Below are 15,845 nucleotides of genomic sequence, written 5' to 3' on the forward strand. Positions count from 1 at the left end.
AGTGATGGGCCAGTGGGGAGATGGGAAGGAACTAAGTGTTACTTTCCCCTCTCTGACTGCTTGATCCTCCCTCAAACCAGTATGATTCCTGTATCTATTGGACTAATAGCTGTGGTGTCTTTTATCCATGTCTGACAAAATATGTCCTCTTCAGGCAATAACTCCTTCAGGGCAAATCTTGGGCCAGATGTTCTTCATTTAAATAGAGTTCGGTATTATCTGCAGTTTCACTTATTCATGTGAAATCAGGCACATATCCCACACAGACAGATGGATCATACTGTATTCAGTCTTCCTGTCCTGAAGGTCCTGGCTTCTTTGTGCTCATTACATCAAAATAAAAAAACTTTATTTATTTATTTACGCCATTTATATGCCGCCCTTCTCACCCTGAAGGGGACTCAGAGCGGCTTACAAGATATATATATGCATACAATATATTATATTATTAGCATAGTACAATATCAATATTATATATTACTATATTGTACTATACCATTATATTTTAATATTATTAGTAATATTACATGTATATAACATATATAATTATAATATATTATTATTAGTATTATATTACATTATAATGGTATAAATATTATATGTATATGCAACATATTATATTACATTATGTATCAGGAGACAAGGTGAAACTGTCTTCTGGCCTCTTCTCTTCACTCTGGCCCAGAGCAGCTGTTGGTGCTGGGTGGAGGGGTCCCCAACTGATGACATACGCAGGAGACAAGATGGAACTGTCCCCTGGTCCCCTCTCTCTTCACTCCAGCCCAGAGCTCTAGTTGGTTAAGAAACCAGTGGAAGTACAACAGAAAGGAAGGCCTTGTCTTGGCTCCAGTAACCATCCAAACCACCCCCAAGGTTAGGTTTCATGCTTCATTGTGTGAGAATTTAGACACAACCATCTGGAAATACCTACCTGTGTTAATATATAATTTCTCTGAGCTTCTTCATTAACCACCAGGCTTGCATTGATATAATCATTGTCTGTGTTCTGTAGTCTCACACGACTGTGATCATCTTAAAATAAATATAATTAAGAGACTATTAAGAATAAAAAACTAAGACTTTTTAATACCTTATTTTATCCATAATACTGTGTCATAGTAATGATAGTTAAGCAATTCTGACATATTGTATAAACTCAGGTATAACTGGACTTTGTGTATAAATTCAGGGAAAGTTTTGAGGCCAAAATTATAGGTTTTGCTGACTTGTGGATACGTCAAGGGTAAATACATGCCATATCTTTATCGATTTGCTACTAAATATTCTGATGTGAAGTGATACATCTTCCCACACACCACCACCCCATACCTACAAAAGCCATTTTGAAAAAAAATGAAGGAAATTCTACAAAACAATACATAATGAGGGGAAAAACTCCCAAACAGTTCTTACCATATATGCATCAGTTAAATGTAAACTAAGTAAAAGCAGTAGAGCAATAGAGCAATTCGGCTATCTACTTCTTCAAACATAAATGACATACAAGTCTTCCCACCATCCCTCTACAGCATGAATGGACAAACATCAGTCCTCCAGGTGTTTTTGACTTCAACGCCCAGAAATTCTAGCCAGCTTACTAGCTGTTAGGGATTGTGGGAGTTAAGTTCAAAACAGCCGGAGGGCTGAAGTTTGTCTATGCCTATTCTAGACTTTAACCATTCTGTACTTTAAACATGGGTAGGTTTTTATTCCCTTCTATTCACTTGGCCATAAGAATTCTCAATTCCAATGACCTCAATGATCAAACAGTATACAAAGATTTTGCCACATGTTTTCTGTTCTTTCAAGACAGGTTATAAACTACAAACCTGAATCTTTTGACATCATAATCTTAGGAAATTAAAACAAACCACACTCATACGGTGATGAGACCCTGAGTTGTTTTTTGTAAGACTGGGGGAACTCTGTGGTATAAGCTGTGGGTGTCAGCAAAGGCTTTCAGAAAGCTACTCAACAGGATTCACTGCAAAGTTACAATTTGAAGCAGCAATTTCTGCTTGTACTTGTGGCCATGATAAAATTCAGTCAGTGTATCACTTATTGCTAAAATTAACCCTCCTCCATCAGTAGTATGTCTAGCAGCTACCACCAGAAGCCTAATTTCCATCATCTTATCATCTGCCTAAAAGAAGAGTGTTTTCCCTCAAAACTGTTTTCTTTCATGCTCAATTTAAAATAACAAACAATACTTCTATGAACATATTTCATAGGAGTTAAGATAAGCATCATATCTGGCCTGTAGCATAAATAGCAGTGCTTCTGATTGATGTAATACTATCAGGAACTACATGACTTGTTGATAATGAAGACATATTTACTTGGGAAAAACAGGTCATTAACCCTAACTTCAAGAAAGACTGTAAAAAAATAACCACAAATAAAAACTAAGTAATGGCAGACAGCTATCTAAAAAAATTAAAAAGAAAACCTGCAGTTTAATGCATTACAGTTCTGGTTCTAATCTTAATCTTTCTTTTAAAAGTATATGATATTCTTCAAAGGTGGATCTGAAACATTTATCTACAAATCATCAAACTTCTTATGACAAGTACAGAAACTGCCCTCCATTCTTTTCCTATACAAAAATCTATGCAATCTAAGAGTTTCCAAGACAAAGCAATCATACTAAAAATAGCTGAAGACACTTGATTCAGACTATTTTCCTGCAGAGAACCACAATGAATGTGTATTTTAAAAACTATTAAAAATTAAATACTGTTTCCTTCAAAGCAAATTGTTTATCTTCCCTGCAAATTAAAGCACTAAGATTCTCTTTTCATGTATCAATTTATTGGAAGTCAAATGTTTCTGTTGGACAGAAACCAAAGTCTTTGTAAACACTACATGCCATTTGCCAACAGGAAAAAACTTATGATCTTGTTATAGTAAATCACACATACTGGTACTACTGTTCTCGGAAATATGATGTCAGTAAGTAGTGCTTTAACCATTGAATCACCAAGTGGTTGCAGTTTGATTTAATAGATAAGCAATGATTTTGTTTCACTTTCATACGTCAGGCTGTAAGTATTATATACCTAAACCTTTAAAGCTATGTTTCTATTATAACTACCACCACCATACAAAAATGCCCCCCCCCCCCCATTTTATTAGACAGACCATGAAACTTCTGATACTATCTCAGAGATACTGAAACGATCATCCCTGCATCTAGACCAGAGGTTCTCAACCCATGGGTCCCCAGATGTTTTGGCCTTCAACTTCCAGAAATCCTAACAGCTGGTAAACTGGCTGGGATTTCTGAGAGTTGTAGGCCAAAACACCTGTGGACCCACAGGTTGAGAACCACTGATCTAGACAGAGAGGCATGCAGACAAGAAATGTTTCCTTATTTCAATTGAATTCTAGTATGTTCAACCTTTTTTCCAGCATTAGCTACATAATCACAAGTCATGCAAAAATGTTATTTTCTATTTAATAATAATAATAATAATAATAATAATAATAATAATAATAATCTGCCTTTCTTCCAATGGGGACTTAAGGCAGCTAACATATATTCACACTAAAAAGTTTACAAAAGCAATACAGAAGTGAAAAAACAATTAAATAATAACAGTATGGTAAAAACAAACACAACAATGGCCTTTAGAATGGCCTTTAAAACTCATATCCCCCTAATCACAGGAAAGACAGAGCAGAATTTCACAGAAGGTATGCTAATTTTCTTATGGCCTTGTTGTTAATTGGGAGATAAACTTTACCTATCTTAATTCAGCAAAACAAAAGAAGAGTAGAAAAATTACATTTTACTTATTGGTGGATTGCAATATTCCAGGTCAAGCGTTTTTTCACCAGAGTCTGCTTCCTAGCAAATGAAATGCTAAGTGTCTTACTGCCAGTATATAATGGTATGTACATATAATTAAGGTTTATTATTCAAGTAAGCTAAATATAGCTACTTAGCTAAGTATAACAGTTTCTAATCTAGCAGCACTGATCCATAAACAATTTATCTTAGAGAAGTCCTACAGGTTTCACCAGAATTTTAGAAGCATTTACCAGGCATTCTTATATCCTTGCAGCTTGTCAGAAACATTAAGACAGAATACTAAATAGCAGTAATACTATTTTTGTACTTATTTAAACATGTGTAGTTAATCCTTTAAACATCTACAGCCAGTAATTATATTCTAGTCAAAAGACAATGATTGTATAAGAATCATGCATACAATCATGCCCACTAAGTGAAATGGCTAACAAAAGCTCCAGGCAATCATAATATAGGGAGTTAGAGGCACCTAACCTTTAGCTTAGTTGGAAATTTAGACAGCAATACTGAACGACAGGGGATTCTAGCAGCAACTTTGCTGAATCATGGAAGTTCTGATCAGCACATATGTGCAGAAGAGAAATCCTATGTTTAACTGCATACTACTTTGAATTCCATATAAAAGAGGCAGGATATTAATCTTTCGTAAAAAAGTATTGCCATTTCTGAAGAAGGCTTTTGACTGTTCTTATGTCAGTAACTGAGCTGAACTTAATCTTAAAGATTAATTGAAGTCATCAGTTCTAAAATCGGTGAAATTTCTAAGCAAAACTCCTTAAATTAAGGCAATTCAAGATTCAATGGGCACATTAGGAAGACATATACAAATCACTGAATTGCAGAGCGACGCCCCAGAAGATATGGTTACAAACTCATGAAACGGCTATGAATGTTTCCAATAGCCTTTTCTTTGCCTGGATTTCTCAGATAAAAATTCTTACCCTACATGGTAATCTACAGATCATTGCCCTGAGAGACTTGGAAGCTATCTTCTAAAGGATTACACTCCCACTGAAAGATTGTGTTTGCAGCTTGGAAGTGCTCTTGGATCCTTTTCTCCAAACGCCAGCCCAGGTAGATGTCAGGAGTGCTTATTACCAGCTTTGGCTGATAGGCCAGCTACACCCCTTCCTAGATTTGGAGGACCTAAAGATGGTAGTGCACACACTGGTAATCTAAAGGTTGGATATTGGGCTACCTTTGTATCAAGTTTGGAAACTTTAGCCGAGTCAAAATACGGCAGCCAGAATGGTTAGAGGAACAGCCAGGAGTGAACATATGACACTATCCTAAAGTCACTCCACTGAATTTCCAGACCAAGTGCAAGTTGTTGGGGGACAGCTACTCCAGAATACGACTGAAAAACCATCACCTGCAAGACCTTTTCATCAGCCACACCAAGACTTTGGAACGACCTGCCAGAAGAACTGTTGGAATTTTAAACACATCTGAAGACCTATCTCTTCAAGCAGGCCTACCCAGTCTGTTTAAATAATTAATTTAAAACTTGGGCCCTGTGTTTTAATCTTTGCTCTGTGTATTTTAATATGTGTTTCATAGAAATACATTTTAATATGCATATTTTATAGAATGTTTACAATGCTTATGTGTTTTAACTATGTTGTAACCCACCACGAGGAGAGGCAAGTAAAAATAAAATTATTATTATCTAATTAAATTTCTGGATACATATTTATGCTGCTGGCTTTGCTATCTGATTTCAACTATAAAATGAAAGAGCTCAATCAGTTTCCAATGCTAAACTATGTTTGGGTCTACTCCGGTTGTTCAATTTCTCCATATTACTACAGATTCCCCGCTTCAATTGCTAGGCAGTGAGGAAAGTGACAATCAAAATAAGGCAAGGTGATGATTTTTACTGACTTTACAAAGGAGGCAGGTGACCAGAGAAGACAATTTATTAAAGCAAAAATGTTTGTAAGGCACTTAAAGGTGAAGTATTAACCAAGTTTCCCACTTTATTGTGTCTTTGTGGGGGCAACTAAAGAAATTTAAATTGGCTGAGGAAACAGAATTTCTTGAAGAATTGACTCAATTCTTGCAGCCTAAATGTGTGTGTTGTTGGTATGAGCACTTAATTACTCTCTGTAATGTTAAAATCCAAGCCTGCATTGTAACAAATATTTCAGTTGGAGAAATCAGCATTTAATTGATAGTGGTAGTTTAAACTGCCTTTGCAAAACTGAAAAGGGTAAAAACTCTTCATCAACACCAAATGACTGCTCTAAAATAACAAGCTCATTCTCAGTCCATACCTTCAATAAAAATGTTTATCTGTTTTCAAATCTCAATTCCTCCATAAAGTTTATTTGGCATAAGCATTTGGATTACTTTTTTATTAACAAGGCAGCATTTGCCATACAGCTCTTACTGAAACATTATTAGCAAAACATTGCCCCTTTTATAGAATGAATAAATTTGGTATTGGAAAGTTACTTGATATTCAGGGACATGCATGTTCTTTTGAATTATTTATCTGTTTCTTGTAAATTAACAAATGGCCAATGGATGTGATTTTTTTTACTGCTAAAAGCTTGACACTTCATTACTGGAAAGACAATTATTCTCCACCTGTGATTCAACCAATAGGAGATATAACCTTGCTTGCAACATTTGAAAGAATGACATGTGGATCAAATTTACAAATGAGATTTATATTTGGACATTCACAAGCTTTTATAGAAACAATGAATGTCCTTTTGATTCTATTTCCCTGCTTTTGTTATACTGGAACATTTTGTTACATGACTAAGATCCCTTTTCAATGTAAGTAAGTTTGAATTAATTTTTTAAAAATTAAAATATAAGTAAAAACTTACTTACATGGGCTAACATCTCTGTATCTGTTACGATTTCGATTTTCTGCATACTTCGCAATTTTATGTGGATAGTCATTGGATTGGTGCCGTATATCCTTGAAGAAAGAAAAATAATTTATTAATTTTTGAAGAATTGCTTATTTACTGTCTATGAAAACAAAACTCTGGATTTTAACTAGCTTTTTCATAGGACTTAATGCAACACCCCCTTTAAAAAACAAAACTAAAAACAATATTAACAATATTTATTTATAATACACTTTTCAGCCCCCAACACATCATACATGTCTCAGCAACCTCAGGCGTGCATGTTGGTGGAAAAGACAATAATCCTTTGCCTGCATATCTTAGATTCCTAGATGTTACACACCATGCTAGCTGAACTGCCAGGTACTGAGGGAGACTAAAGCACAGAGCAAAAGTAAAAGTTCAAAACAGACCCTGGCCCAAACTGCTAGCTAGTTAAGAGAAAGACAGGAGTAGAGATGTGTGAATATTTAGGGAGATTTAAAATAATTCAGATCACATATGATTGAAACCAAAAGTGGGTGAGAGCAGGAAGGCAAACCTGACAGTAGCCTATTACAATAATCCAGGTATGACATAACAAACTCTTGGTCAAGTAGATGGGCAGTCTTTATTAGCAAATTTCTACAGATTCTTCTAGTTCAAAATATGCAAATTACATATTTTGCTGTTGCCCGGATAAACAGCCGTGGGGACAAACAATCATCCAGCAGGGACAGGAATCACTGTGCAACCCTGTAATGCACTTGAAAGAGGGCTACTGCTTAAGACAGTGGCTGATTATCAACCAAAACAGTTCTGCAATATTAATAGTAAGAATGTGCTACATAGGAGTCCAACACACAAACCACTATACTACATTGGCTCTAATACACAACATTTTTCAGATTCATTAAAATTCAGAAATTTATTAAATGTGTCTTCTGGTACTTTAACCCCCCCCCCCCCCCAATTAATTTGCTTTAACTGGAATCAAATTGAAGAGCTTTTTGCTTTCTTTTTAATTCCTCATTTGTTTAGTATATGAACTAACACACATAATGGGGGAGATTATATGCAAGAAAGTCAGACAGAAATGAAATGTTAAGAAGCCTTAAACTACAATGTCCTTCTATTATAAAACCAAAGAAGAAACTGAAAGTGTCATTTCTACTTTCAGTTTACTGGAGCATATCACTGCAACAGATCTCGAATCTATGTATCGTAACTATTTGTCTAGATATGGATGCAATGCTAAGATGCGGTTCATTAAAATGGGAGTAGAGCCAAGCCAAAGAACGTAAAAGAAGAATTCATTAATACTTTTCTATGATACTTGAAGACAACAGAATAGGAAGGACAAGAGATATGTTTGAGAAAATTAGAAACATCGGAGATAAATTTCAAGCAAAAATGGGTATGATCAAAAACAAAGATGGCAAGGACCTAACAGAAACAAAAGAGATCAAAAGAAGGCAGTAAGAATATACAGATGTTCTGAATAGGAAAGATAATAATATCGAGGATAGCTTTGATGGTGTGGTGAGTGAATTAGAACCATATACCCTGGGGAGTGAGGTTGAATGGGCCTTAAGAAGCATTGCTAATAACAAGGCAGTAGGAGATGATGGGATCCCAGCTGAACTGTTTAAAATCTTGAAAGAGGGTGTTGTAAAGGTGATGCATGCCATATGCCAGCAAATATGGAAAACACAAGAATGGCCATCAGATTGGAAAAAATAAACATATATCCCCCATACCAAAAATTAGAAATGCTGAAGAATTCTCAAACTTTTGTACAGTGGCACTTATTTCATATGCCAGTAAGGTAATCATCAAGATCCTGAAAGGCAGACTCCAGGAATACATGGAGATGTATAAGCTGGGTTTAGAAAAAGTAGAATAACAAGAGATCAAATTTTCAATATCGGCTGGATAATGGAGAAAGGCAGGGACTTTCAGAAAAAATGGCTATTTCTGTTTTATTGACTATTCAAAAGCCTTTGTGTGGATCATAATAAATTGTGGCAAGTTATTGGTGGTTTGTGGATACCAAGTCACCTTGTCTGTCTCCTGAGGAATCTGTATAACAGCCAAGGAGCAATGGTAAGAGCAGACCACAGAATAACAGACTGGCTCAAGATTGGGAAAGGAGTAGGGGAGGGCTGTATCCAACCTATTCCAACTGTATGCAGAACACATCACGCGACGTACAGGGCTTGACGAATTCAAGGCTGGAGTTAAAATTGCTGGAAGAAACATTAACAATCTTAGATATGTCGATAATTCCACTTCGATGGCTGAAAGCAAGGAGGAGCTGAGGAGCCTGATAACCAAGTTAAAAGAAGAAAGCGCAAAAGCTGGGTTGTAGTTAAACATAAAAAACCATGATTATGGCAACCAGACTGATTGATAACTGGCAAATAGACGGAGAAAATATAGAGATAGTGACAGACTTTGTATTTTTAGGAGAGAACATTACTGCAGACACAGACTGCAGCCAGGAAATCAGAAGATGTTTACTTTTTTGGGAGGAAAGTCATGACCAATCTCGATAAAATAGTGAAGAGTAGAGACATCATACTGACAACAAAGGTCCACATAGTTAAAACGGTGGTATTCCCCACCTATGGTTGCAAAAGCTGGACCATAAGGAAGGCTGAGTGAAGGAAGATAGATACTTTTGAACTGTGGTGTTGGAGGAAAATTCTGAGAGTGCCTTGGACTGAATTCTGAGAGTGCCTTGGACTGAAAGAAGATCAAACCAGTCCATACTCCAGGAAATAATGTCCGACTGCTCACTGGACGAAGGAAATTAAAGGCAACGTAATGAGGAAACAGGATACCTTGGAGAAGATAATGATGCTGGGGAAAATGGAAAGAAAAGGGAAGATGGGCCAACCAAGAGCAAGAATGATGGATGTTACCCTTGAAGCGACTGACCCGACCTTGAAGGAGCTTGGGGTGGCTATGGCCAACTTGCATGGGCTGGTCACAAAGAGTCATAATGCAACAGAATGAATAAACAACAATTATATTTGAATACATTATTGTTTATTGCTATGTCTGAATATGATAATTAAACAAAAACTGAAAATTCTCCATTTATTCTTAACCTTATTTGTGAAGACCTTACATAATGGGAAGTGGCTTGATAATACACATAAAACCTTGACAAATGGCCAAGTCTTTCATTTCTAGAAATATCTAATCCAACAAATAGAGGAAAAAATCTGAATAAAGTAGTTGTGCTATTCATGCCTTTACAAAGCTCTCCAAGGAGCAAAGAAAGGATGTGGTATCGGAAAAACACAGAAGTGTTAGTCACATCCGATTTTAACACAAGAGTTATCTTAACGTAACAGCCAAGACTGTCAGCTGAGAGCCACAAGTCCTTGGTTCAAACCTAATTTCAGTAATCAACTCATTCTATAGCTTTCAAAAAGTCATTATCATTAAAACTCAGCTGTACCCATCCATGCCATGAAACACTAGTCATTGCATAAAAAGTCAAAGTAATCCTTGCCATGTCAACTCAGAAATATGTTCAGAGTTAATTAAGTGTTGTATGCAGATACAACGCATAGAAGACTGCAATGCAAAACAGGTGCTCTGAACACTCAAAGTATTCCCCTCTCCCTTTGAAGAAAAAAATAATCCACAATAGCACAAAAATTATAACTATACTTCTCTGGCCCATGCCAGTCATACCTCAATACAGTCATACCTCAGTAACAAAGCTTTAAACAATTAAGCTCCTTTTTATAGTCTTTTTATACGTCCACTGGTCTTTCTCCTCAGCACCTTCTGTCTATCAAAACTTCTACCCATTAGTCTGACATCAGTATTAGGAAAAATTGTGAAATAGATCATTAAAGAGACAAATTGCAATTACTTAGAAAAGAAAGCCAAACTCACAAAAAATCAACATGGGTTTTTCAAAAGCAAGTAATGCCAGATGGACCTTATCTCTTTTTTATAGTGTTACAAGCTTGGTAGATGAAGGTAAGGCTGTGGATATAGAATATCTTGATTTCAGTAAGGTCTTTAACTAGGTCCCCCATGGCATTCTCACTAGAAGCTAATAAAATGTAATCTAGACAATGCTACTGTTCGGCGGATTGGGAATTGGTTGACAGGCTGAACCCAACGGGTGTATAACAATGGCCCCGCCTCATCCTGGAAAGAAGTAATCAGTATGGTGCCACAACGTTGTGTCCTGAGCCCAGTGCTGTTTTATTAATGATTTGGAAGACGGAATAGAAAACATACTTATCAAATGTGCAGATAACACCAAATTGGGAGGGATAGCTAATACTTCAGAGGACAGGATCAGAATCCAAAATGACCTTAACAGATCAGAGAGCTGTGTTGAAATTAACAAAATGAATTTCAACAGAGAAATGGACACTACTACACTTTGGTAATAAAAATAAAATACACAGATGCAGGATGGGTGACACCTGGCTTGACAACAATCCATGTGAAAGGGATCTAGGAATTTTAGTAGACCACAAGCTAAACATAAGTAAAAAAATGTGATGCAGCACCTTAAAAAGTCAATATGGTTCTAGGCTGTATCAATAGAAGCATAGTGTTGAGATAAAGGGAAGTACACTAATTTTTTTTTCATGCTAGGAGTGACTTCAGAAACTGTGAAAGAATGGTGTGAGAGAATTGGTCGTCTGCAAGGACACTGCCCAGGGAATGCCTGGTTGTTTGATGTTTTACCATCCTTGTGGGAGGCGTCTCTCATGTCCCCACATGGGGAGGTGGGGCTGACAGAGGGAGCTCAACCTGCTCTCCCCGGATTCAAACCACTGACCTGTCGGTTAGCAATCCTGCTGGCACAAGGATTTAACCCACTGCACAACTGGGGGCTCATACTAAAATTTAAAAAATCTTAAGAGAAGTAGAGGTTAGTAAAAAAAAAATCATGCATGGGTGCATTTAGAATATTCAAACTGCTTTTGTTTACTTATGCAAGAATTCATGACAGGGTTGATTCATTTCATTTTTTTTTTTGGTATTGATTTAAAAATTACTGTTACATATTGAATTGCTGTTTTTTAATGAACGAACCTATTTTTTTTCTACCATATGTAAACGGAAGCATATCTGTGACATATTTCTTCCTTGTAATCCACAAGCTCTCCACTAAGGCTATTATAGGAACATAGGCAATTATGCATCAGTTCTGAAAACAAAAATCCTGTTAAACACAGTTATCAATCCCATGTTTCTTCAGGAAGTAGAAAGGAGCAAAAGAGACAAGTAGGGATCAGCATGTTTGCCTAAACATGTTGATGACTACAAGCATCTCTTCCCCAATGCCTTTCAAATTCCCAGCCTCAAATACTCACAATTACAGTAATTTCAAATACCCATGGCAAATGTCTGGCATTTTCTCCAAAAGGCCAACAACGGTGATTTTTAAAAATTATTGTACTGCACAAACTTCTTGTCCATGCATTTTATAGCCATAGTTTCGTATTAACCAAAATCTACCCCTCCTGAAAGTAGTTATGGGCCACTCCAGATGCTCAAGTGTGATCCTATAACATGTTTCTGGCCCAAATACAGGCAGACACTGACTTACAAACATCTGACTTAAAATGACTCGTAGTTAAGAACAGGGACGAGACAACAGAAAGTGAGAGAAATCTAACCCTAGTAAGGGAAATTCATTCTTGGAAGAGTTATCAAAGAGAAAAAGGTGTCTCAAGTGAAGGTTTAGTACCAATCCTTGTTTCCACAACAAGCCATTTTTTTCAAAGGTGTTAACCCTTCCATGTGCTATTCACATGGAAGGGTTAACACACATATATGGAGTTACACTTCACAAATTTACCTGTTCCGAATCACAAACAAATGAAACTGAAGAATAAACCTGCAGAACCTATCTTGTTCATAACTTGGAAACTACTTGTATAGTCAAAATATAGCATTTGCCATTATTCACAGTTTCAAGTATCTACTTTTGAACACTCTTGCTACCAACCTCATGCTCTGGAGTTAGTCCCCAAGATGCTACAAAGTCCCTTTGTATACCGTTTCTAATGTATGAACAGAAGTCTAGGAGGGGGGATTTATTTATCATGTCAGAAGCAAATTGAGAATACAGTTATGTGTCTCTGTGTGTATAGAATCATACAGTTGGAATAGATCACATGGGCCATCCAGTCCAATCCCCTACAAAGCAGGGAAATCATATTCAAAACACCCCTGATAGATGGCCATCTAGACTCTGCTTAAAAGAGTTCAAAGAAGGAGCCTCCGCCACACTCCAGGGAAAAGAGTTCCACTGAACAGCTCTCTCTCTGTGTACATAGATAGATAAAAACATAAAGTTAAAAACTTGGCATTATACTAAATTTCCTTTGACCAGAAACTGGCCACTTCAAGTACTTCTAGGGAACTATTCCACAGGAATATTCATAGAATCATATAACTGGAAGAAGCCACAAGGACCAAACTCTCTCCGTGAACATATGAAAAGCACTCCTCGATCACAGGGAACTTGTTTTGAAGGGGATAGACCAGGCATGTGCACAGGGAGCTTGTTTTGTAGGAGGTAGACCAGGCATGAGTTGGTGTTTTGGACTCCAACTCCCACAATTCCTAACAAGCTGTTAGGCATTGTCAGAGCTGGAATCCAAAACACCTGGAGGGACGAAGTTTAGGAATTGTGGGAGTTGGGAGTCCAAAACACCTGGAGGGACGAAGTTTAGGAATTGTGGGAGTTGGGTGTCCAAAACACCTGGAGGGCCAAAGTTTGGGAATTGTGGGAGTTGGGAGTCCAAAAAACCTGGAAGGCTGAAGTTTGGGGATGGTGGGAGTTGGGAGTCCAAAACACCTGGAGGGCCGAAGTTTAGGAATGGTGGGAGTTGAGTGCAAAACACCTGGAGGGCCGAAGTTTAGGAATGGTGGGAGTTGAGTGCAAAACACCTGGAGGGCTGAAGTTTGGGGATGGTGGGAATTGGGAGTCCAAAACACCTGGAGGGCCGAAGTTTAGGAATGGTGGGAGTTGAGTGCAAAACACCTGGAGAGCTGAAGTTTGGGAATGGTGGGAGTTGGGAGTCCAAAACACCTGGAGGGCCGAAGCTTAGGAGTAGACTAACTGAATTTAATGTATGCTCAATAAAAAATAAGGAATGCATCCAATTGTTCTCGTTACTTTTGTCTCAGAACTTCTACAGCAGAGCCCCAAGGGGCAGCATGGGAATTGTGGGAGTTGGGAGTCCAAAACATCTGGAGGGCCAACATTTGGGAGTTGGGAGTCCAAAACACCTGGAGGGCCGAAGTTTAGGAATTGTGGGAGTTGGGAGTTCAAAACACCTGGAGGGCCAACATTTGGGAGTCCAAAACACCTGGAGGGCCAAAGTTTGGGAACTGTGGGAGTTGGGAGTCCAAAACATCTGGAGGGCCAACATTTGGGAGTTCAAAACACCTGGAGGGCTGAAGTTTAGGAAAGGTGGGAGTTTAGTCCAAAGCACCTGGAGGGCCAAAGTTTGGGGATGGTGGGAGTTGGGAGTTCAAAATACCTGGAGGGCCGAAGTTTAGGAGTAGACTAATTGAATTTAATGTATGCTCACTAAAAAATAACGAATGGATCCAATCGTTCTCGTTACTTTTGTCTCAGAACTCCTACAGCAGAGCCCCAAGGGGCAGCATGACAAGCACGTGACGAGCAAATACAGAAGTAAGAGCGAGAAGAGCCTGGAAAGGCTGGCTGCTCCAATACGACCCCTTTCCTCCCAAGCCATTTAGGTCGACCACCCATTCACTGTTGGCGCATGCGCGCTGCAGGCCGGCCTGCCTGCCTGGCCCCCTCCACCCCCTCTTCTCCTCTCGAGCGACCACACAGGCGCCTTCATTTTCGCTTCAGCCCTCAGAGAATCCTTCCTTCCCTCCCTTCTCATCTCATCCCACCCCACCCCTTGGAAAACCCAGAACATGCGCACTTCTCCTGAGGAAGAGGTCGTGGCGCTACTAACTTTTTTCCCCTCCGAGAACTCTCCCTGCCTCCCTCCTTCCCTCCCCGAAGCCTCCCTCACCAGGTACCGGGGCTGCCAGTCGTTAGCAGCGTCGATCTCTTGGAACTCTTGCTCTATGGTGACGGACATAATGGCGGCGGCGGCGGCAAGAGCCGGAGGAGGAAGGAGGGCCGCCGGGAGCCGACAAGTTCATCACCTTCCGCGCGCGACTGGCTGACTGACAGGGCGCGGACCACCACGGCAACCCGCCCACTCTCGCAGCCGCGCTACCTTTGGCTCCGCGCAAGCGCACACGGAACCGGCCCCGCGCCGCTGACGTCCCCGCCAGGCGCATGCGCAGTTAAGCGCTAAGGGAAAGGGAAGGGAAAGAGGGAAAAAAAACAACACCTGGGTTGACGTCACGGGGCGCTCTGGGCGGGGACTGACTGGAAGGGGCTGACTTGCTTACTGTATGTGGGAAGGCGCGTGCGTGATAAGAAGGGGAAAGTTTCCCCCTCCTTTCGCAGCGCGTGAACCAGGAAAGGCAGCTTTATTTCTCAGCAGATATGTGTGTGTAATGTGCCCTCTTATAGGGTGCATCTATACTCTGAATTAATGCAGTTAAGGTGCATCTATACTCTGAATTAATGCAGTTAAGGTGCATCTATATTCTGAATTAATGCAGTTAAGGTGCATCTATACTCTAAATTAATGCAGTTAAGATGGGAAATCAAAACCAATGTAGTGTTAACCCAGGCTTGGGCAAACTTGGGTCCTTCTGGTGTTTTGGACTTCAACTCCCACCATTTCTAACAGCCTAAGCAGCTGAGGGGGAAAAGGAAGGGGTCTGAAGCTGTTAGGAATGGTGGGAGTTGAAGTCCAAAACACCAGAAGGACCCAAGTTTGCCCAAGCCTACTTTAGAGCAAACCTTTACTCTAGTTTTACTACATCAATATAAGAGCATCCAAGGATTTGGGGTCCTAGAACCAAACCCCTGCAGATACCAAGATCTGTTCCTATACTAGGGAATTGCAAGACTAAACCCCAGTGTTTAACCCTAAGTAAATGTTCCATTAATGACAACAGGCCTGGCCTAGTCAGGACACATTACGGAGAGCAGGAGAGGGACAGCTGAAGGAAGAAAAAGGAGGCTACACCTTCTTCTGGAAGGGACTGCCCGAAAAAGACCAAAGAATGCACGGAGTTGG

General features: G+C 39.1%; 1 protein-coding gene across 1 annotated transcript in view; it reads right to left on the bottom strand.

Annotated features, from left to right (window-relative positions):
* PTPN2 (protein tyrosine phosphatase non-receptor type 2) overlaps positions 1–14,981 on the bottom strand; it is a 27,409-nt gene extending 12,428 nt beyond the window's left edge. Inside the window, exons 1-3 of the mRNA XM_060775017.2 lie at positions 14,718–14,981; positions 6,659–6,749; positions 932–1,032 (exon numbers count right to left, since the gene is read on the bottom strand). Coding sequence (XP_060631000.2) covers positions 932–1,032; positions 6,659–6,749; positions 14,718–14,786 — 261 coding nt within the window. The 5' untranslated portion in view covers positions 14,787–14,981. The remainder of the gene's footprint in view (positions 1–931; positions 1,033–6,658; positions 6,750–14,717) is intronic.
* Positions 14,982–15,845: the final 864 nt, after the last annotated feature.

This window comes from Anolis sagrei, chromosome 4 (assembly GCF_037176765.1).
Source record: "Anolis sagrei isolate rAnoSag1 chromosome 4, rAnoSag1.mat, whole genome shotgun sequence".
In the NCBI taxonomy this organism is placed as follows: Eukaryota; Metazoa; Chordata; class Lepidosauria; order Squamata; family Dactyloidae; genus Anolis; species Anolis sagrei.